Source organism: Apodemus sylvaticus, chromosome 5 (genome assembly GCF_947179515.1).
Source record: "Apodemus sylvaticus chromosome 5, mApoSyl1.1, whole genome shotgun sequence".
In the NCBI taxonomy this organism is placed as follows: domain Eukaryota; kingdom Metazoa; phylum Chordata; class Mammalia; order Rodentia; family Muridae; genus Apodemus; species Apodemus sylvaticus.
In genome coordinates this window covers 112,026,207-112,050,066 of record NC_067476.1, presented here as the reverse complement: position 1 = coordinate 112,050,066, position 23,860 = coordinate 112,026,207, and the positions used below count along the sequence as shown (strand labels likewise).

General features: G+C 44.8%; 1 protein-coding gene across 2 annotated transcripts; it reads right to left on the bottom strand.

Annotated features, from left to right (window-relative positions):
- Window positions 1-5: 5 nt before the first annotated feature.
- On the bottom strand, window positions 6-12,704 carry Slc20a1 (solute carrier family 20 member 1). Of its 2 annotated transcripts, XM_052183590.1 has the most exons (11): window positions 12,614-12,704; window positions 11,566-12,181; window positions 11,300-11,440; window positions 11,016-11,101; window positions 7,357-7,453; window positions 5,056-5,175; window positions 3,665-3,931; window positions 3,003-3,561; window positions 2,435-2,620; window positions 1,691-1,775; window positions 6-939 (listed from the first exon to the last, which is right to left on the bottom strand). In XM_052183590.1, the coding sequence occupies exons 2-11, from the start codon at window positions 11,909-11,911 to the stop codon at window positions 778-780; spliced, it is 2,049 nt and encodes a 682-aa protein (XP_052039550.1). In that variant the 5' UTR covers window positions 11,912-12,181; window positions 12,614-12,704; the 3' UTR covers window positions 6-777. The 2 variants fall into 2 exon arrangements, with proteins under 2 accessions (XP_052039550.1, XP_052039551.1); XM_052183591.1 differs by lacking the exons at window positions 6-939; window positions 1,691-1,775; window positions 2,435-2,620; ... (1 more) ...; window positions 3,665-3,931; window positions 5,056-5,175 and adding an exon at window positions 7,199-7,266.
- Window positions 12,705-23,860: the final 11,156 nt, after the last annotated feature.

Below are 23,860 nucleotides of genomic sequence, written 5' to 3'. Positions count from 1 at the left end.
ACAAATTTTCTAAAAACTGTAGGCTTTTTATTCAGTTAAGAGGTAGACAGATGAACATGGAAGGCTGTCCCATTGAATTTGCCCAAAGTTCACATTCCATTTCATTCACCCATCCCACACTGCCAGAAATCTCCAAAGAATAACCACAACCACCAGGAGGCTTTGGCTCCCTACTTCTCAGCAACACGTCCGTGAACTGTTTGCAAAGAAGTTACTACAAACTTATATTTTTACTGTGCCAAAGATTCTCGGCCCTCTAAGAAGTTGTCACATGTCAACAGAACCTGCCACTAGTGACAGGGAGCAGAGTGCCGTGACTATTTCTATGAGAGAGACTACGAGGGAAGCTTCAGTTACATGTTTGTTAAATCCCTGTGCATGTTGGGAAAGAAGCTGGTGAGGCCAACAAAGCAGTGCATGCCATCAAATGGCTCTGCCTGGCTGTTTAAAAAGAACCCACAGAAGTTATCTCTCAGACAACATTAAAACATAATGGAATTGATGCCTGATACAAAAGTAGAGAAATATGTACAGGAGGAATTCATAGCCCAGGAGAAAGGGACCTTGGAATGAATCAATGGAAACCTGGCTATTTTACATAGCTAATTTTGAGATAAGTCATATTTAGCACAAAAGCAATTATAGTGTAAATTACACTTCCTTCCCACAGCTCCCAAACTTTAAAACCCTTGTCAGTCTTCAGCCAACACTGTGAGCATTCTTTTAAGAACAGGAATGTGCACAATGGTCCAGATACTGACACTTCTGATCCCAGCTTCACACCGGCAGGATGATGTACTTGAATACTGCCATGATAGCGGCACTGATAACCCCAGAAATGGGGACTGTGACAAACCAGGCCATAAAAATGTTTCGAAACAGTCGCCAGTCAACAGCCTTCTTTGATCGGAGCCAACCAACAGACACAACAGAGCCCACCTAGGAAAGAAACAGACCAGACATTGCTCAGCAGAAAGACACCTGGGACAGGGACCCCAGACAAGCGATGAGCCAGCAGTTTATCTGGAGAAAAGACACAATTGTTCTCACTGCCGTCCAAACAGGACTGAACTTATGATCCTCCTACTTCAGAATCCCAAGAGATGAAAGCACTCTCATGTGACACAAGCCAGAAGCTAACTTCTAACAAGCTAAAATTAAAATTACCCATGGCAAGGTGAAGTCTACATAAATATTCAACCATTAAATCTAGTGCTAAATGTGCTAAAATATGACAAGCCTCCTTTCCCCTGCTTTTTGTAAGCTCAGTTTCTGATTCCCAACAATCACTCTAGAGGGCGGGTGGTATGTGACCCAACAAAAGAGCAACTCAAAAGGCCCAGCCTCGACCAGACTCAGGTCTTCAAGAAAGTCGGTTTGCTCTTTATCTAATAACTATGGTAGACGTTCATTAAGCAACTTCTTAAAGTTCAGTGTCTCAGCACGACAGGCCCAAGAGGCTCTGTATATATGCTTTCACCAGAAGGCTGCCCTTACAGAAGGCTCACAAACAAACTTGTTAAAACCTCAGGGGGTGGGAGGACGGATTTTTATTCAATAATAAAAAAAAGTGTATTTACTACAAGTAGTAGGAACCCCCCCCCCCCCCCCCCCCCGCCATCCACCTGAACAGTGGACACCCCAAGCTACTGATCAGCTTCCAGGGGCCATGACATCCCACTCCACTTACTTTACAATGTGTAGTGCTGATGGGAAGGCCAATGTTTGATGCGATGACCACAGTAAAGGCAGATGCCAGTTCAATACTGAAACCACTGTTGATACAAAAAGATGCTTGTCAACAATTTATGGTTTTCTGAAAACCCAACTCTAGCTAAAGTAACCGGTTCTAATCTTGCTTTGTTCTACTCAGAGGCAAAGCCTGATCATCTCCTCTAACCCCAAACACCTACTAAAATGAGCTAAGTCCTAACATCTGAGGATTAAGTATTCTTGAAATATTATTTAAAAAGCTGGGCTATGCCCAATGGCACATGCCTTTAATGCTAACACTTGGAAAGCAGAGGCACATGAATTTCTGAGTTCCAGGCCACTTTGCTCTATAGAGTGAATTCCAGGCCAGCCAAGACAGACAGACCCTGTCTCAAAAAGCAAACAAAAAAAGTTGGAACTTTTATTCTGAAAAAAGTATAAGGTTTTAGATCCCAAATCAGAGCCATGTGTATGTAATTATTTTACTCCACTACATCTTTCTCAGAAAATTCAAATTACATGATCACCAGAGCTGAGCAGAGTGACAAAAAATGTTTACAAGTCAGTCATAAGTGCAGCAGAAAATGTTCATTCAGATCAGTTGTGAGAAGAACAGCAGCAACTGTCACACTCCTTATCTAGAGACCCACGTGCTACCCTCCATACAACTACATCTCCTCAAGAGCTCGAGCTCTCCCTCCAGCGGGGTTCACCTACTCACCTGGACGGTGTGATTGGTGTCAGGTCTTTCCCCATGGTCTGGATAACTCTTCTTCCCCAGACCCACAAACCCATGCAAATGCCAACCCCGCCATACAACAGAAGCCATATGGGTGTTGCCGCTTTTGTAGAGACATCTCCCGTTTCATAAACAAGATACAAAGCAACCAGAGGGCCGATGGCATTGCTGGAAGAAGAAAGGGGGCCATGGTGACTTTTTAGGCAAAACCACTGTCACTTAGCAAACCTGCAGCCACCCAACACGGTGGTTGTGACAGAAGGCACATGTGGTGTGCCTTCTGTCAGAGCCACCGTTCCTCTCACACATAGATTTTAAGTTTTTCACCACTGAGATCCCAATTTACCGAAGAGTCATTCTCATGTTTATCTTGTCAAGAAATAAAGCTAAAAACATTCTTATAATCTAACAGAACTTCCTGTTGCTTTATTAACTACTACTACCTCAGCCAGTCTTGACTGCTCAGTGTCCCCCAGAGTAGAGCAGTACATTTCAGGAGGGTAAGATTATCTAAAAATACTCATAACACTAAAGAGTCTTGTGAACTAACCTGACGTCATTGCCACCATGGGCAAATGACCCAAAGCAGGCTGTAAGGATCTGCAGAAACTGGAAGAGAAGGGACACTTCAGGCTTATCCTGGTCATACCATTCTTCAAGAGAGCCACTGCTTCCTTTTCTGTCACCCAGACCCATCTCAGCCTTCACACTCATGTCCATCTCGGACTCGGAGTGAAGGTCGGACACAGCATTGCAGTAACTGGTGTAACTGTCCATTCGAATCCGCTTCTTGGTATCTGCATTAGGCCATGTCAGCGTCTCCATTTCGTCTCCCTTTTGTTCACCTTCTTTGGCACGGAATGAATCCAGGGGCATGCCACATATTGCCATAGTGTAGGAAGTGTAGCTGTTGTTGCGTCTCAAGGGCTTGTCCCCAGAGTCTCCCATGCAGTCTCCCACCTTGGCCAGATGTAGCTTGTGGAGTAGCTCTTTGTACAAGCCAGAGTCCTTGTGCACGGTGTGATACTGATAGTGACCACTGGAGTTGATTTGGTTGCTGACAGTTTGACTGAACTGAACAAGGTTGCCATTAGGCAACTGCACTGCACCTAGGAGACCAAAATGGCAACATTCAATGCAAAGAGCAGCAGCCTAGAGCAACAGCCTTCCCTCCACTGCAGGGCATCAGGAGACGCCAGGGCGTTAGCTCACCATTGATGGTACTGTCGATGCTGGTCTCCTCCTTCAGGTCCATGGGAAGCCGCTCTCGCTCCGGAGCCTCCTCCAGGTCACCAAGTTTGAATGACACTGTTCTCTCCTCCACCACAGCCCGGAGTGGCCCAGTGGTACACACTACCTCAGACACAGGGTTCCTATTCTCATCATCCCCAGGAGCCATCTTTGTTTCTTCATGGTCTTCTTTTAAGTTGTTCTTCTTTTCCATTAAGGGACTTTCAGACGGACTAGACTTTACTTCTCCTAAAAAATAAAGGGGATTTTTGACTTGACTATACTCTCTTGCTCAAAATTCCTTTCTATCTACCCTTGAAACCCATCTCAAAATAGGTGTAAATTCTAGTTAAAATTCAAGCTAACATTGCTGCCCTCTTTATTATTTCTGGAATTCATCTTTCCATTGGGAAGGAGCAAGATAGCCATGCAGTAGCACAATGTCTGCTTGGAGAAATGGGGGCTGACAAACTGCTGTGAATTGCCAAATAGTAAGTATTTAGGGTTCTGGTCCTTCTGGCTTTTTATTTTTATAATTACCAGTATAAATCTTTAGCTCTTCATCATGAAATGAGAGCTCAAGCCTGGGGTTGGCAGCTGACTACGAGTCAGACTTCCCTAAGGAATCTCTTAACTCTCAGGTTAGAGTACAGACAACTGAACTGTAACCATCACACCTAAACACTTCCATACCCGGTTAGCCAGGCAGTGTTTCTGCCTAAGGGGCCAGCTCACCAGGGTCACCTACTGGCTCAGACACCTCACACTAGTATATAGCATTAAAGTAAGATTTGTCTCTCCTTTCAGACGGAGATAAAATGAGGTCAGAGTCCTGAAAGCCTCATTCGCTCTGTGTGTGCCGCACAGCTGACTAGCAGAGCTCTGGGCGGCTCCTCAGAACTGCAGTGACGCAGCATTCCTCTAATGCCGCTGCAGTCTAAGCATTCCTATTCTGCTGTGCATCCGTAAAGTAACATTCCACACACTGAAAGGCAGAACAGGATTCTACTAAACAATCTTAACCGCTAAAACAGATACAAAGACTAGTGCCAATCAAAACTTACTTGCTATTAAATAATACCACAAAAACATCCTTCAATGACCTAAGAGATTACTTATATCTAAAAGTGTTTGCTTCTCCATGTGTAACAGCTCTAGCACAATAATGTTCACAAGTGTGTCTGCATTATACAGTGTATATGTGTACACACATTGCCACACAGTCATCTAAGCTGAGTATACACAAAGGTAGCTGAGGCAAATGCTTCCTCTATCTCAAAATAGTGTATTCTTATAGATAAGGGAAAGAGGGGGAGAGGAAGGAAAGGGAGGAGTAGAGGGAGAGGGGAACACTATTAAACTGTATTACTTACGTTCAATTTTTCTCTTCATCCTGGGACATACAAAGAACCAGACGATAAGGGCACAGAAAACTGCACATCCCACCGAGATGAGGATGGTACCCCACAGAGGAAGTTTGTCAAAGCCCAGCACTACGAGATAAAATGGTGCATCTTGAAAACCCCAGGGCAACAGCCCCCTGCAACAATGTGCAAACCCTCCTGAGGGGAAGGAGGGCTTCCCCAAGCCAGCCCGTCACCGTCACTGTCACCCTTTACAGCTGCTGCCATTCCAGAGTTTCATCAGGTTATACGGACCGTGGAGAAAACCTCAATGACCATCTTAAACCCACAGCAACCAGAGCCACTGAAACACTTGCTGGACTCACATGCTAACTTTCTTCATGTGGTTGGCCCTACAGATATAAAGAATCCCTACAGTAAGGACCTGTAGCTATAAAGTCAATCAAAGCATCCCTTTCTCCACCCAGCTCCTCATCCTAACTGCTCCAAATTACACTTACATATGATTTAATGTCAAAAAGGAGTGTCTCAGTCAGTGTCATGCTGACACTCATACAGTAAAGGAAAGTTACTGCACTAATTGTACCAGACGGCCTTTGGGGAAACTGATCCTCTCGGCAAAAGCACCATCAAGCTAACAAAAAATAGGGCTGTTAACTATGGGAAGATACTTGCTGAAATAGTTGTCTTTTGCAAAGGCCAAGTTTAGTGGTAGTTCGGTAACAAGTCAGAGAAACTTTTCCCTTGGCTCAAGGACCTTAGGATCAGCAGTATTGGTTAATGTCAGCTTGCACAGGCAACCTGGACTGTTGACCTATCCTTGGGTGACCATTCACAGCACTGAGTCCTAGGCCACTGTCTGAGTGTCCCTTCCCACAGCAAAGTCACTTGCGCTTGTCTCACTTGATTCTGCTTACTGCACAGTAAGTCACTTGTAAAATGGAAGCATTACTGTTCTGTCAAAACTATTCATGTTGGGACTACAGCTCAGCCTAGCTTGCACAAAGCCCTAGATCAATCCCTAGCACTGTAAAAGAGACAGAAAATACTAAGAACTAGCCTTTAAGAATCAGATATAAGTTGAAATCCTTCAGACCTTTAGTTCTGTCTGCTGGTCTTTTCATTTTAAGTTCTGCTTTTAACTGTGACCAGGCAGTTATGTCACATAAGTAAAATATCCATTAGGTCTCATCAGTCTTTATCAGTTTTAATTTGTCTACATTCTAAGTCAAAAGGGGGAGTGAAAGGACTGGGTTTTCTTATAAACGATCATAGAGGACAAAAGTAGCAAAGTCCCTGCACCAAGGCCAGTCCCATCATGTGTTTCTTTACTGACATTTCAAGAACAACAATGTGAGAAATATTCTGCTGTTTTGTTTTGCTCAATGACTTATTACATCATTTCAGTGGCAATAATACATAGGTCACAATACATGAGCCAGAGGTAGAACCAATTTGGAGGCTACATGCATTAAAATCCTTTAAGAATTGAAGATGAGAGCATGTACAACATATGGATAAATCATTTTGCTACTTTAGTCCTACTACAGACATGGGATGCCCTGTGCATCGGTCTTTCCTCTTCCCATGGAATAGCCAGAGGAGTGTGTGTAGTAAATGTCTAAGGTCCTAAGCAGTTAAGAACCAGCAAATCACATGGGCCCGGATGCCTGAACTGTGCTGCTCTGCCTCCCAAGATCCAACCTATCAGTCTCTCCGTTGACAACTGTTCCTCGCCTTCCCTTAGTCCCAATATGAAAGCAAGCAACACCAGAGCCTTCACATTCCTCTCAGACGCCCTCTCAGCTGCGGACACTCTTCTTCCATGAGTCATTAGACCAGGTCAGAGGTTATACATCCCAACTCTCCTCACTCAAGTCAGTTCAGGGGGCACACTGAGAACTCAGAACCCGAAATGGCTCCAACTGGGAGAGAAAGTGACATCTATCAACAATTCCTAAATGGCTGATTATTGAGAACAGATTTAACTAACGACTCTTCAGTAGAGGCCAGTATCATTTCCAGCATTTTTACAAGAAAGGGAGGGAGAAGATCATATTATCAGTGGATCCTGTGAAGACTAAAGAGGAAAGGTCTGTAGTGATTTAGAATCTGAGCAGGTCTCTCGGGTTGAAAGCCTATCTAGGTTAACTCAGCATACACTAGCCTGCAGCCTTCTGAAATGGGCGCAGGCCAGCCACCTTCTAGGAGATTTCAGCCCTGTAAAGCAAAAAGGGGTAAATTGGGCATTTAATGAAAGTTTCGTAAATAACCTTAAATTCACATTTAAATATCTTGACTTGTACTTACACGGTGCTCCAGTATACATAATGGAAAAGAGGTTGATTCCAATTGTGCAGGCATAAAAAACTGGTAATGCTCGTAAGCCATTAGGAACTGGATCTGCCTGTAAAACATTAAGATCAATATCTTAAAAGTTGTAAATATAGATTTACTTCCAGAGCACCCTGTGGCAAGACAAACCAGGGAATCACGGTGCTAGCAACAGCCTCCCACCATAATTTCTATAAAGCCAATTGGGCTTTGTCCTACATCTGCTACCTAAGAAAGTTAATACCACCTACCACCCATAGGTAACACTTTATCCCTATTCTTAGTAACAAGGATGTAGCCAATATCCCAAATAACCAGTTCCTCTGAGTTATCCAAAGTCCATCTGTAAACCTGAACACAGCCCCCCCCTCCCCGCCCCCCAGGATGTACTACTGTACTGGAGAAAAACAGACTAAGGTAAAATACTTATTTCCTGATATCCTGCCTCCTTAAATCTGCAGACTATACACAACCATCTTATCTATATATCTGATCAATGTAGCATAAGGCTTTACCAAAGTGCAAAGTTAAATCAACTGTGAACCTAGCCATCCACTCAGTCTAGTGACTGTCAAGAACTGTTTAGGGCCAGACGAGTCCCGTTTTCATAGAACTGAGAGCCATTTCCTACTACACAGTAAAATACTGGGCTGACAAATGCTTTAAAGGGAAAACAAAAACAAAAACAGGCAAGAGGATGTTAATGGGGAAGGACATTTTAATAAAATATGGGAGTGGAGTCAGTTGGGCTGACCTATGTCTCGGTGTGGAAAGTGTAAGCCCACCTGCCAGGGGGTGGGGTGGGTGGGGGTGGGCAGAGGCATAAGCAAGTACAATGTCCCCAAAGAAATATGTAAGAATCACCAATGGTCACTGTGACTGAAAATGAAAATAGTTTCCATGTATTATTGGTAATTCCACAGAAAAATTTCCAAGCCAAACATTTAAAAGAATGAGAACATAGGTCTCATCAGGAAGGCCAAACCTTTAGCACAAAAGTTTAATGCTACCCTAGTCACAATACCAGTTGAAAATCTTAAGAGTCAGATAGAGGTGAAGACCCAAATGAGATACCAGAGTTTCTGACAATCATTAAGATTTTGGGGGAGGGAAGCTTAAAAATCAGTAAAGTAAAGCCCTCATAAAGAATAGCTTTTCAGATGAGTACAGACCCTCACCAAAAAGTAACTTCAAGTTTTACCCATTGTTTAGGTAAGACTCCAGATCAACCAACCTACAGAACCATGCAACCAAATAGATGCAGGCTACACCTAAAGGTTAACAGGAGCCTGACATAGACAAGCTAATCCAAGGTTTAAAGAATATTCTGTAGGCATTAGGAAGGGATTCTCTTCTCATCAATTTTCATATGCTATTTATATTTAGTAATTGACCCATCGGGGAAAAAAGCACCCTAAATACATTTTTCCCACTTGGGGCCCAAAATTAAATATTCCCTGAGGTATTGTAATATCACGGCTGGGCGTGCTGAAGCAAAAGACCCCAATTCAAGGTCAACCTAAGCTACAAAGGCTTAGTCACAAGATAATAATATAGTCAAAGTAAGAGTATATAGCTTGGGATAGGTAGAGAATGACTAGCCTTAATACACTATGAAATAAAGACTCAGTAGTTTTAAACAAAACAAACCACTTCATAACTTCATAAGAATCGATGAAAATGGTAAAATAAGAAAGGTCTCTCCTTTCTGGCCTCCTCCCAGGTCTTGATAGCTAGGCTAGTGATTTTTATTAAATGCTTTTCTCATCACGTAAACTCCTTAATTTTATATACAATGTTAAAGATGAAAACCAAGAATGCACTAGGTCTTTCTGTCAAGTCAACAGATTTCCAGGAACTATTTTGGGCCCAATACAGGAAGGAATGAGACAAAGAAGTTAAAGCTTTAGTTGGGAATGATGTGAGTATTCACTCAGGTACATGGAGACAGGAAAGGGTCCCTCATGTTACTGAGGAATCAGTAAGCAAGTGAGAGACAGAAGGGGAAGATCCTCAGTCAGCACTATATTAAATATCATCCATCATTCTTGACCATGCCCATCCCATCCATACTCTTAAGCTGGGAGCGGGAGCACACACCAGTAATTCAAAAACTTGGGAGATGAATGCAGGAGGATCAGAAGTTCAAGGTCAGCCTAGGCTACTTGAGACCATACAAAAGAATTATTAGTCAACATGTACAACTTGATATTCCAATAACACAGTGAGAGTAAAGATACTTGGCATATATCATCAATGAAAGGTTCCGGGCACTGAGAACCCCCCTTTGCACCTCTGTTCCCCCTTCCAGGAATGACCACCAATCAGTTCTCAGATCTGAAACGCAGAGGCTCTCCAAGAATCAGAAAGATCTATTTCCCAATAATCAAAGGGGCCAGAATAAACCTTTAAAAAACATGAATCCAAATAGCATCCTATTAATTATTCTGGTTTTCTGGTATGTCAAGAGATACATGGTTCTAAAAGGAACACTAGACACTACGACTCCTGAATACTGGTGAAAACCGTGTTATCATATACTAGAGATGGGGAGCAGGGGAGTGCATGTCATACCTGCTTGCTAGCTCAAAGAATACCAAATCTAGAGGATGGGCATCAATGAACTGTTTACTCAGTCACACTGTGCTAGAGTTCTGATGCTCACCATGTGAAATACATCGTGCCAGACTCGTAATGGTGAGTATAGTGAATCTGGAAGGAGTCCGGGAAGGGTGTCTATCGAGAAAGACACAAGTCGTTCCCCAGAGACTCTAAAAACTAGATCAAGAAGTAGGGAATCTAAACACACACCACCGTCCATTAGGATAAGGTACCTATCTCCCCTCACTCAGATTTCTACTGTTTAGGGGAATTTTAAAAGAACTTAACAAAGGACTGTTAAGAGCCATTCACCCTAGAAAATAGGACAACCCTGTCTCCTGAGAAAAAATGTCTTCATTTATCCTTACTGTAATTCAGTCCAGAGTCAACATAATCCCTTGTTGTCTACATTTTTTTGTGGAGCCAGGATCAGACTCCATGACAAAAGAAATGGCACTAGGTCTCTCAGAAGGAATTTTCAAGTAGTCAGGAAATTCAATGGCTTCCTGACTTTTTAAAGAAAAAACAACAACAACAACAAAAAAAAACAAAAAAACAAAAAAAAACCCCTAACAACGCATCCTTACTCTTTTTACTGAGAAAGCAGAGTCCCCACAAGTATTAGGCCTCACCCAGAAACTTACATGTACTTAACAATCAACACAGGAGAGAGCAATTTTAAAAGGATTCTGTGACTTGTTGAACTAAAAGGTTACAATTCCACTTGTCCTGAAGGTAGTTACCTATACAGGCAGAGCCACCTTAAACAAATGTTCTTAGTTTTCACTCCAAGTCTCTTTATTTCTTGGCAGATGATAGTCTTACTCAGTTTTTTCCTTCCTGAATGCCCTCTGGGCATTAAAAACTTGCTTCTTTCACAGAACTCTACAACATACAGGAGAGGATGTACAGAACAAAGAACTTTTTAACTTAACAAAGCCACATACTTACATACCAGTCCCATTTGAGAGAATACCAGTGAGTCTGAACAAGATTCAATGTGACTCATGAAAGGTTGTAAGTGGAAAGGTTACCTTACGGAGGATGAAAGCACGAACAAGGAAGAATAAAATTCCAGACATAATACCAGAAAGCAGTGGAGAGACGAACCAAGACATCACTGCAATAGAACACACAAAGTAAAGTGTCAAGCCTGGAAAGTGAAGAAACAAGACCCCAAAATGTTAGGTGTTTCATTTCTGATACTCTTCAACTTGCCCCTATACTTCACGCCCCCTACACACACACACACACACACACACACACACACACACACAAGACAAAAATAAAACGCAGACCATGTTAGAATTAAACATACCAATTTTTATCAGTTCAGACCACTTGACACCCTCTTGCCCCTTTGCCACAAGGGAGAAACCAATGGTTGCACCAACAATACAATGGGTCCCAGAAATAGGGAGCTTCAAAAATGAAGCTACTAGTTGCCACACAGCAGAACCTGAAAGAGAATGAACCAAATTTTCAGGTAGATGGCAAAACTGTTACATAAGCAGTGTGCGCTCATGGAAAGAAGTGGAGACAGGTCCCGGACTGGAAAGAACATAAGGTGCAACACCAACTTACCAAACATAGCGCTGACCGAACCAGCCATGAGCAGATCTTGGGTTAAGTTGTACATCTCCACATCTATCAAGCCCTTCCGAATGGTTTCACTCACTTTGGCCCCCAGCAAGGCGGAGCCCACAGTTTCGAAGATGCTAGCTAAGATGCAGGCTTGTTTCAGGGTCACCACACCTGAGCCTACTGCTGTACCGAACGAATTTGCTACATCATTGGCTCCCACGGAGAATGCCAGGACGAAGGCAATGATGAAGCCCAGGATGAGCATCCATAGATTGTCATACTTCGGTGGAGCTGACGCAGTAATAGCAGCTAGAGTACTAGTAATCGTTTCCACAGTAGATGTCATTCTCTAGTGTAGTGGTTCTTTAAATAATAAGAGAATTACTGGGCGGCTTTCAAGATGTGTAAACGGAATGAGGTATCAAAATGCTATAATAAATAGTATATATTATATAAAATTAAATACTGTAAACTACTACGGCACGGAAACCGAGATGGGGAGTTACTGCTATACGCTGCTTCTGGGCGTCTGTTGTCTGGGGTTTCTTTGGCTCTGGAGGGCTAAAAGCACGGAGCAGAATTCCATGGCGGATTAGAGAAAGGACGCAAGTTCATCCTGGGGGGACGAAGTGGGAGAAAATAACAATAGCGGCGCATCCCTGGGAACAAGGCAGCCTGGGACTCCGCAGTGCCCCCCCCACCCCCGCCCGTCACTTCGGTCTTCAGTCCCCCAAACGCAGTGCAAGGTGGGGCACATGGCGATCTCTGTGCTCCCCACCCCCAACCCCGTCCCGCCCCGCCCCACGCGTTCCGTTCTGTCTCCGGCCGCTTGCCCGCGCGCGCCCTCCGTGGAAGACCGGAAAAAGGCCATTCCCGCGCGCGCCTGCCGAAAAGGCCCGCGGAAGGGTGCGGCGTGGGAAGGCGGGAGGCGGACAGCAGCGCGGCGCGCTCCTGCAGCCCGCATCCCACAGCCGCCCGCCAGCTCCCCTCAACCGGGCCCACTCCAGAGAAGAAAGGACCTTTGCACGGGTGCCGCGCCGCTACTCACCAAAAGGAAACTGAGGGCCGAACAGAAACCAGAAGAACGAGGCTGGGGCAGGCTCGAGCCACAGTCGCACAACCCAGGACGGCAACACCGGGAACAGCACGGAGAGACTCTCTACCCACTCGTGAAGTAGCCGCGGGCGCCTCAGCAAGCGAGAGAAGAGAACGCGCAGCGCGCGCCGGCGGCCATCATCTAGCGAGCACGCCGCCGGCTCCTATTTATAGCCCGTTCCGGGCCCCACGTGACCTGTCGAGCCTCGCTCCCGCCCGAAGTCCCGCCTCCGATATGACGCAACCACAGGCTGGTCGGGCGCGCCTAGCGGGTGAGCGGGGCAGCGGCTCTGATTGGCCCGGACATCCCCCCAGTCCCCGCCCCCAACAAGGAGCTAGTCCACGTGGGACTGGCCGGCCGCCTCCCTGCAGCCTCGCCCCCGTTATCCTGTCTATGCTGGCCAGGCCGGGTGCTGCGGGCGGGGGCTGTGGGGGAGTCTCGCTCAGGCTCGCAGGTCCTCACGCGGGCACTCAGAGGCCGCCACCAAGGTCGTTCCGAGTTTCTCCCACGCGGGCCCGGGTCAGCTCTGTGGCGACGCGGAAGAGCGCGTGTACTGGGACTTGCCCTTGGCCGGACCCGTTGTGTTCCTTGCCCGGAGGGGGTGGAGGGATCTCACGTGGCCACCTCGCTCCCGCAGTCACGCACTTGGGTGAAAACGGAAAGATTCTGGAGTCACGAGGACAGGCTTGCGTTCCCAGCTGTGGCACTGCGCTGAGGGAGAGCCATGGGCCATTAGTTTCCCCGCGGCGGACCGGCGTTTTAGGAGCCCAGGCTGTGGCGCAGCGGGGAGGATGTTACTTCGGATTCGAATTCTTAACTCGTATTTGCTGCAGTGTGTCACCTTGAACAAACCCTAGGTCTCTCAAACCGAGTGCTCGGAAACGTGAAATAATAGCAGAGTGAGAGGAGGTTGGAGGACGGGTTGGGGTTGTGTGTAAAGCACAACAAAGATGCATTTCCTGTCTGCTTATCGGGGCTTGTGGCGACAGGCAGTACTAATTCAGGTATTCTGGTTACAAGTTCTTGCCCAGTAAGGAGAGTCATATTAGCTAAGATATAAGCATGTGACTGAAACTCAATAGATGTTCAGGAAATGAACGTTCGTTTCCTCGTTACTTTTTTTTTTTTCGGAATGCGCCTGTTTTAGAATCTAGGCAAAGGTTAGAGAGGATGTCCTCTTCTCATCCTGAAAGTTTTCCACCCATTTGAAATAAATATTGCTTCCTGGTCCCCTACATGGTGTACGGTGTAGTTCTGCACATTTGGCTTTTCGTTTTATTGCCTTAAGCTCAGAACTAACTAGTCACCACTCCTTGAGAGATTTAAGTTATGAGGGTTATAGTGAAACTTAAGTATTCCAGCCAGAAATACCTGGTTTAGAATGCTCTAAAACGCTCCCCGCAATCTTATCATCTCCAAAGGTAGGGTAATGAATTGCAGAAACAAACATGTTGTAACTTATAACTTCACCGGAGTGTCCTGTGACCTATAATCTGGTAGACTCAGAATCGTATAGGTTATACAGGTCTATTGACCCCAAGGTCATGGCTGGAAAACAAAGTTCATGTTCCAGGACACTGACCCCGGTGTGTAATTCTGGCATCTTCAAATGCAATACTCTTTGCCCTTACTTCATTCCAAGGTCATAAAACATTGAATAAAAGGACTGGTTTTTTAAAGGTTGCTAGTGTTCTGCCAATTAAAACAATTTTTAAAGTAATTATTTGTGAGGAAATTGCTCATGACTTTCCCCACTGTTTTTGATGTGTTTTGCTTCAGTCTGTTCATGACCATGCTTTTGCCTCTTGAAATTGAGACAACCCAGGGGAGCAGCCATGGTGGACATGGTCTAGCCAAGTACAAGAGCAGAATCTTGAGGCAGATTGGCCAGATGTGAAGGAGTCACTGTGGTTCAGAGAGTACAGTATTCTGAGACTTGGCTTTATGCTGCTTTAGTATCCATGTATTTTCAGGCAGAGACAGATTTCTCTGTCTCTAGAGAGTAGTTAGTGTCTTGAAATCAAGGAGAGTGATGTGATGGTTGGTTGACTGGTTTTAGATTGTCTTCTCTTTTGTTTGTCTTTTGGTTTCTTGAGATAGGGTCTCACTGTGTAGCTCTCTGGTTGTCCTGGAATTTACTATTGTAGATCAGGCTAGCCTCGAACTCACAGAGATTCCCTCTGCCTCCCAAGTGCTGGGAATAAATTAATGCACTTGGCTATCAGTTTTAATATTTGACTTGACACAACCTAGAATCACCTAGGAAAAGAGTCTTGGTGAAAGTTTGTCTAGATCAGGTTGGCCTGTGGGCAGGTCTGTAGTGGACTGTCTAAGTGTGGAACGCTCAAGTCTGAAAGTATGTGGCACCGTTCCCTGGTTTCATAGTTAGGGTTTCTTCGCTAGTATGAAACACCATGACCAAAAAGGAAGTTGAGGAGGAAAGGCCTTATTTGGCTTACACTTCCATATTGTTTTTTCATCATTGAAGGAAGTCAGGACAGGAACTTAAACAAGGGCAGGAACCTGGAAGCAGGAGCTGATGCAAAGATCATGGAGGGCTGCTGTTTACTGGCTTGCTCAGCCTGCTTTCTTACAGAACCCAGAACCACCAGCCCAGGGGTGGCCCCACGCACAATGGGCTGGGCCCTCCCCCATCAATCCCTGCCCTCCCCCATCAATCCCTGCCCTCCCCCATCAATCCCTAATTAAGAAAACGCTTTATAAGCTCGCCTACAGCCTGAGGTTATGGAGGAATTTCCTCAGTTGGGGTTCCCTCTCAGATGATTCTACACTGTGTCAAGTTGACATAAAAGTAACCAACATACCTGGTTTGGGTCCCTGGACTATATAAAAATAAGGGGCTGGAGAGATGGCTCAGGTGTACTTCTTACAGAGGATCCGGGTTCATTCCCAGGACCCACACACTGGCTCACAATTGTCTATAGCTCCAGTTCCAGGGGTTCTAGCACCCTCTTTTGACCTCTGCATATGTTAGGTGGGCACATGGTGCGCAGACCTAACATTTAGGCAAACAGTCACACACATCATATAAAAGTAAATGTTAGAAGGTGAAGAAAGCTAACCTAGCAGTAAGCATGCATGCATTCCCATGAAGCCAAGGTGACTAGTTCCAAGCACCTGTCACGTTGGTCTTCCCCACAGTGATAGTTGTAACCTGGAATTAATTGTAAGCCAAAACAAACCCTTGCTTCCCTGAGTTGCTTCCTGTCAGAGTATTAACAGCAGAAGAATGGAACTGTGAGGAGCCCTAACTACTACACAAACGACATTGGTTCCAGTACTCTCAATGCTAGGGAAAGTAGTCAGCCTGGGGCGTCTACGCCATGTTAACATGGAGGCTGTGGTACAAACATGCTCTCGGGTCTTAGGGAGCCTATTAATAAGTGGTTAAAAACCACCTGAAGCCAGACTGCTTGCTCTGGAGTTCTCTAGTGTCTTGACACAGTGCAAATACCATCCTTTACCTGGTTACTTCAGCTTTAAAGAGAAAAAAATGGAGAGTCCCTGCTTCACAGGGCTGTTGGGAGGAGTAGATGATCAGACTTGTGTAAGGCTCTCCTAAAGGGTACTAGCATAGCAAACACTTGTTTATTCAGCAACTAGCTGAGAGCAGAGCCCCCCCACTACCGTCCCTTTTCCAGCCACCAGGATCAGGTGGTTTCAAACTTCTTGCTGCAGAAGAGTGGCCAAGCAAATCGTCTGCTGCCACAGGGGTGGTGGCAAAAATGAGATGCATGGCATGTGAATGTCTGGTTTTTTAAGAAATATTTCTTTTCATCTTTAAATATGTATATGTGGGTGGGAATGTGCACTTGAATGCAGTGGCCTGTGGAGTCTAGAGGCACTGAATACTCTTAGAACTGAAGTTACCGGCAGTCGTGAGCTGCCCCTATAGGTGCTAGGAATGAGGCTCAGGTCCTCTTAAGAACAGGATGAGCTCCTAACCGCATTTACATATTTGCAGTACCTGGGATAGAACCCAGGACTTGCACAGCTAGGCAAGGACTTGCACAGCTAGGCAAGCACTCTACTGCTAAGCCAAACTTCAGCACCCTGCCCACAAAATCTTTTAATAAGTCAGCCACTGCCACTAAGCCAGGAGTCTGAGACTTCTCTTCCCCCTACTTTGACCTTCAGAGGTCAGAGTGAAATAGCCTGTCTGGCGGAGCAGTACACAAAGCTAGGCTCTGTGCAATAAGGCCTTCCAAGGCTACAGAATTCCAGACAAAAAGGAGGAAACAATACCACATGTGGTTATTCTGAGCTCAGGAATACTTAACAGTCAAGGAAATGCATCTGCAACTACCATTCAGTACCATTCAATGCACATGAGTGTACATCCTGGAAAAAGACTGTTGGGAAGAGAGGAAACTCAAGTGGACATGGGAGCATTTGCTGTGCAGCCAGGAACAAGGGCAGTTGCCAAGGTCACCCACAGGACATGAAGGGAACAGAGGAACAAAACATCTCTGGAAGAGAATGTACTCCTTAAGGGAGAACTAGCTTCTCTACAGTCCCTTCCCTGTCCCCAGATAAATGAGAGAATTATAAAATCTGCAGTGTGATTACATGCTTACTCTGTGCCAGGCTCCGTTTCCTGTCCTTTGCATAGATCCCATGTAAAACACTGTGAATACTTTCATCTTATTTTACATAGGAACTGGGGCACAGAGCATAAAGTACTTTACCCCACAGAATGCCAGGAAGCCCAGAGGCAAGTTAGGTAGATTTGGCTGTTAACTCTTATTTCCACTTGACACATTTATCTTTCTCTTCTACTAGGCTCTTTCATTTACAGCCTATATTTTAAGCTTGCTCAAGCCCTAGTGGAATAGGAAAGACCTATCTCCAAGATTAGCCCCAGTATTCCTAGAGTAAGAAGAGGCAGGGAACTAGTATTCATGCTCACTCTAAAATAAAGCTGTGCCTTAACCTTGCCTGGGAGTTGCTGAAAACCCTGTTCTCTTTAAGTCTTCCTGGAAAAGAAAACCTGCCTTACAAGATAAAACCTTCCGGTGGGACTGGGGCAATGGCTCAATGGCTAAGAGCACTTGCTGTACAGAGGACTTGAGTTTGAATCTCCAGTATCCATGTAAAGCAACAGACATGGCCATCTGTGTCTGTAACCATAGCACTGAGCAGGAGACAGAGAAGGATCCCTAGAGTTCCATAGTCAACCAACCTAACCTAAATGGCAAACTTTCGATTAAATGAAAGACCCGGGCCGGGCAGTGGTGGCTCATGCCTGTAATCCCAGCACTATGGGAGGCAGAGGCAGGTGGATTTCTGAGTTCGAGGCCAGCCTGATCTACAGAGTGAGTTCCAGGACAGCCAGGGCTACACAGAGAAACCCTGTCTCGACAAATCCAAAAACCAAAAAAAAAAAAAAAAAAAAGAAAGACCCTTCTCAAGCTAGTAAGGTAGAAGGCAATAGAGGAAGACAGCTAATATCTTCGTCTGGCCTTGACATATACACAAACACACACAGAGACAGACAAACTGAAACACCATCACTTAAGATGCAGAGACAGGAAAATCATGAGTTCTAGGCCATCCTGGGATATATAGCAAGTCCCTGGTTCTAAAAACAGATACCATCAAGAAAAATAATGATTCAAGAACAGAGCCTGTTCCTACCACTCAGCCATCTGCCTTGGATGCTGCTTACCTCTCCATCTCCAGACAAATTCACATCTCCCCAACCCCCATCACACAGACCAGACAAGCAGGTCATCGGTGTCTATGTGATTCTGTCCACATTAGATCCCAGGGAACCTGGGACCTGAAGCACAGGTCGAGTGCTTTCCACCCACTGCAGACTTCATGTGCTTCCTTCCTGACTCCTCATCATGTGGTTGCTCCCCTTTGGTTTGTCTTCACACACGTGGGTGTGATGTGGCCCAAGATCCAGACAGTGGGAAAGGAGCACAGCTCTTTGACATCCTGAAATGGTCCAAATGTTCCTGCTCTCCTTTGAGCTAACCTCAGGACCACACAGCATTCTCAGATCACTTCTTCAGACATCAGAGGTCTTGCTCGAAGAGACTCATACTAAGACTCCCTGTTTTCTCAGCTCTTCACCAAGGTGAGAGGATTGCTGGAACCCGTGTGAAGGAGAGTCTGCTCATTGTCCCCACGCCTAAGGACATATGGTTTTACCCTGAGAAAATGAGGGGGTGGCAAGATATGAATCATCCACACAGTCATATTCAGGAGGAGAGAGGCAGCTCGGGGCTCAGCATGGTTTCCCCTAGATCTTCAATCATCCACCAGATAGCCTGCTGCGGCTCTCCAGCCACAAGGCTGACCAACACAAACTCCTTCCCTGCACTTTAAACACCGACCATGAGCACAACAGCAGAGCCGGTAAAGTCAACCTCCTACGCTGGCTCACACTCTGCCCCTGCCAGGCCTGCCACCTGTGGACCTGGACCACATGCCTCCCCTGCATGTACACCGGGATTTATCACTGACCCTGACTTATCATTCACTCAGCAAACACTCCAGGGCATGAGAGATTATGCCAGGCCTCTTGTCCCTCAGGCCACCGTACCACTGCAGAGTACCCCGTTTATTAGCATCCCCTCCAGTCAAATCAGGAGCACTCATGCCTTTGACCCTTTCACCTAAAGAGAGCCCTCTAAGAACAGCCCAATGGGTAGAAAAATAATGCCAGTCTTCGGGCTGGGTAAGAGGAATTTTATCATAGCTTTACTATTCTTTTCTTTTAAGATTTATTTATTTATTATGTATACAGCATTCTGCCTGCGCATATTCCTGCAGGCCAGAAAAGGGGACCTGATCTCATTACAGATGGTTGTGAGCCACCATGTAGTTGCTGGGAATTGAACTCAGGATCTCTGGAAGAGCAATCAGTGCTCTTCCCCTCTGAGCCATCTCTCCAGCCCCTAGCTCTACTAGTTTATAATGTTAAGTGTTTGGGGCTCAAGAGGTGCTTCAAGGCTGGGGATAATGGTGTACACATATAATTCCAGTACTCAGGAAGGATCACGAGCAGGAGGATCATGAGATCAAGGTCATCTCAATCCTTAGCTAGTTCAATACCATGCTGAGCTACATAGCAAAACCATGTACAAACAAAACAAAAACAAAAACCAAGGGCTAGGGATATTGTGCCATAGTAGCGCACTTACCTAACATGATAGATAGAAGAAGCCTTGGGTTACTTAGATCCCTAACAGAGAAGGGGTAGAGGAAGAAGAGGAAGAAAAAAAGAAAGAGATGGGGAAAGAGAGAATAGAGAATGCTGTTGAGGGAAACTCAGATTATAAGCAAAACTTTACTTCTTTATTTTCTTTTTTTGTTTTGTTTTTTGTTTTTTGGATTTGGGTTTTTCGAGACAGGGTTTCTCTGTATAGCTCTGGCTGTCCTGGAACTCACTCTGTAGACCAGGCTGGCCTTGAACTCAGAAATCCACCTGCCTCTGCCTCCCAGAGTGCTGGGATTTACAGGAGAGCGCCACCACCGCCCGGCTACTTCTTTATTTTCATTGGAGAAATTTATTTCCAGTGATGGAGGCTAAAGGTCTTCTCCTCTGCCTATAGCCTGGTCCTCAAAGTATGGTCATAGATCTGCAGCAAGGGAACTTGCCAAATCCACCCCCACCACCACCCCCTCCACACCCCCACCCCCACCCCCGACGTTCTCCAGAACCAGACTGCATTTGTTGAGGGAGAGCACTGAAGATCAGACCAAGGGCATTGTGTATGCTAAGAGTGCACTCATCCCTAGCTCCTAGAGCACCCAACAAGCTCCCCATGGGATTCTCCTGGGAAGCAATAATAAGAATAATGATTCTTGCTAACTGGTGAGTTTAGAAACAGTATGTTTAAAGATTCTTCTCCAGTCAGAGGCTAAAAGCCACCACTTTTCCTATATTAAGTCCTATTTTCCTGAGTTCCTGCTATTGTACTCCCACACAGGCTTTGAGGTTAGACTATCTGAAATTAGAAGCTTTGCCATTTATTTGCCTGCCATGACTTCGGGCAACTTGCTTCCTCTCCTTGGGCCTTCCTTTTAGTCTATAATAAAGTGGAGATAATAGCATTGTTACAAGGCTACAAGTAAAGTCTTTGCCACTATATCTGGCATCTGGAAAGCACTCATTTGTATACTAGCTTGATTTGAGTGTCCCTAGATTTTAGTGTTTGAAACAAAGTATCATGAATCTCAGGCTGGCTTCAGACTTGACTTGCTTTGTAGCCAAGGATGATCTTGAACTGTGCACCCTCTTGCCTCCACCTCCTCAGTAGTAGTTTTACAGATGTTTGCCACCCTACCCAGTGAGGGCCTAGGGACCGATCTCAGAGCTGCAAGGATTCTAGGCAAACTACTATTAATTGAGCTATGTTTCTCAGGTCCATTTGTTTGTTTATTTGTTTGTTTGTTTTTGAAACATAGTCTTGTTAGTAGTCTAGGCTGGGCTGGCCTTGAATTTGTGACTCTCTTGCCTTTGCCTCCTAAATACCAGGATTATGTGCATGTGTTATCCTGCCCAGCCATTCATATTGTCTAGAAACCACATTTACATGTTTTAGAATGAAACGATTCTGTAGTTTGGCTCATCCATTATTCTCAGATCATCCTCAGGGTTTTTGTTTTGGTTTTTTGTTTTGTTTTGTTGTTGTTGTTGTTTTTCCCCCAAAGTGACTATTTTTCTTAGAGGCAATTTAACTATTATTAAAAAAAAAAATACCCATTTTAGTCATGTTTGGTAGTACATCCTGTAGCTCTAGCATTGAAGACGTTGAGGTGGGACGAATACAAATTTTAAATTAAGATAGCTTGTGTAATGAAACCCTGTCTTGAAGATAGCTACCTAGGCTTTGGCTTAGAAAATGCTTGCATGTTTGCATTTGAATCCCAGAAGGTGTGATCTTCAGGAAGTTCATTTAAATAGAACGAATCAGCAAAGTTCATAAAGGACACAAGTTCTGGGAAGCTGCAGCTTTTGTCAGAATCAAACCTGGATTACCCTCAGGGTGGGTCTTCAGGCAGGGTGGCCATTTTGAAAGTGTCCGAGATTATAGAAAGAATAGCATGAGAAATAAACAAGTGTTGAGATGTCAATAAAGCAATAATTAAGCTCATTAAAAAATAATCATTGTTAGGGTTCTAAAATCGCTGACTCAAATAGTAGCAAGAAGAAAGAGAGTTTTTTCTGCAGAAAAAACTACTGTGCTAGGGTCACTACCGCTTCAGAAAGGTGACCCAAACCAAGAGCCCCTTCTATAACAGAACTGCTTAATTGCTTCTGAGATAACAAACAGACTTCTAAAACCTAGAGCACATTCCCAAGGGGTTATAAAAACCATTAACCGAAGTTCATAAAAAAGGAGCTAGAGATGTACACCATAGGTGCAAGGACAGAGGATAAAATATTCACTGGGTTATCTGTACAAAACTTCAAGGACAACTTAGTTATGGTTTTTAACTCTCCATGAACCAAATGATGAATGTTTAGCCAGATAATTACTCCTAGTGGAGATGCATGTAGGCGTTCTCTGTTATAAACCTCTTATTCAAATTATGACCTGAATTTATGTGCAAACTCCTAGTGAACTTTTTACCATGTGATCACACAATTTGAAAGTCATACAAGTCCAGAGAACAAAGAGCAGAGACAGTCCTCCCTCCCTTTTTCTTCCCAAGACTTCAACTTAGAACTGCACAACAGATAGAACAAAGGCTACTTTACCTAGCCTCTGGCTGTTTTACTATGAGGTGCTAAACCAAACTGGAGACTGCAACTTCTCCCCTCACAGGAACCCAGTCAAGAAAATCAACTGCAGAAGCAAAGTGTCCTGCACCTAGGATCGGTAGCAAATGGTTTATGGCCTAGTTTCTGAGTGGAGACAAATGGGATTGAAAAGGACCCTTTATCATAAGACCCTGTCTTAAAATACATACATTTATATATAATGTGTGTGTGTGTATATGCGTATGTATTTTTTTTTTTTGGTTTGGTTTTTTGGATTTTTTTTTTTTTTTTTTTTGAGACAGGGTTTCTCTGTGTAGCCCTGGCTGTCCTGGAACTCACTCTGTAGACCAGGCTGGCCTCGAACTCAGAAATCCGCCTGCCTCTGCCTCCCAAGTGCTGGGATTACAAGGCGTGCGCCACCACCGCCTGGCTAGATTATCTCTTCTACCACTTGACACCCACCTCTGAAAGAATTGAGCTTCTTAGCTGTCATTACAGCTATGTAATTCCTTTTTCTTCTTCCTCCCCTTCTCTCTTCCCCTCCCTCTCCTCCTATTCTTCTTCGTCTTCTTGATTTTTTTTTGAGACAGATTTTCTCTGTGTAACAGCCCTGGCTGTTTTAGATCAGGCTGGCCTCAAACTCACAGAGATCCATCTGTCTCTACGTCCTGAATGCTGTGATTTAAAATGTGCATACCACACCTAGCTCCTTTGCCTTTTCAAAACATTAATTTTCAAGAGCCTTAAATATACTTTCAGAATTTACCCTCTGGGTTCCAGGTACCTTCAAAAGCATTGTTTCATTTCATCTTCATGACGTTTGGATATGTTTATGTTTAGTGTATACAGAGAAAGTGTTAGCGCCCTATCTTATAGAAGAGTGAGGGTCCCAGGGCTCACAGTCATACATATAGTAAGCAAGAGAGTGAGATCCAGGGTCCTGGTCCTACAGACCCTGGTGGTGAGTCCAATGTTCCAAAGTATCCACCTACAGAGCTGGAAGGAAAGTATAAGAATTCATCATTTTCCAAGATGGCCTCCACTGTGATTATTGCATTCCATTATCCATATATACACATATCAGACTTATGCTTTGACTATTTAGTTCTCAAAGCGTGGTCATTGGAACCATCAGGCTGTCAGAGACTGAGGGTAGATGAGTGCTAGTTCAAGAGCAGTCACAGCAACACAATGAGATCCTGTCTTAATTTAAACGGGGGGGTGGGAGGGGTGGGGGGGGTGGGGGGGAGGCTGAGGGAATTGGAGAGATAGCTCAGAGGTCAGAAACATATATTGTTCTTAAAAAGAACCTGAGTTAAATTCCCAGCGCCCACAGCAGGCACCTCACAATTACCTATCACTCTAACTTCAGGAGATCTGATGCCCTCTTGACCTCCTCATACACAGACATTACTTACTTTTAAAGAGGAGGGAAGAGGATATGGCTCAACGGCAGA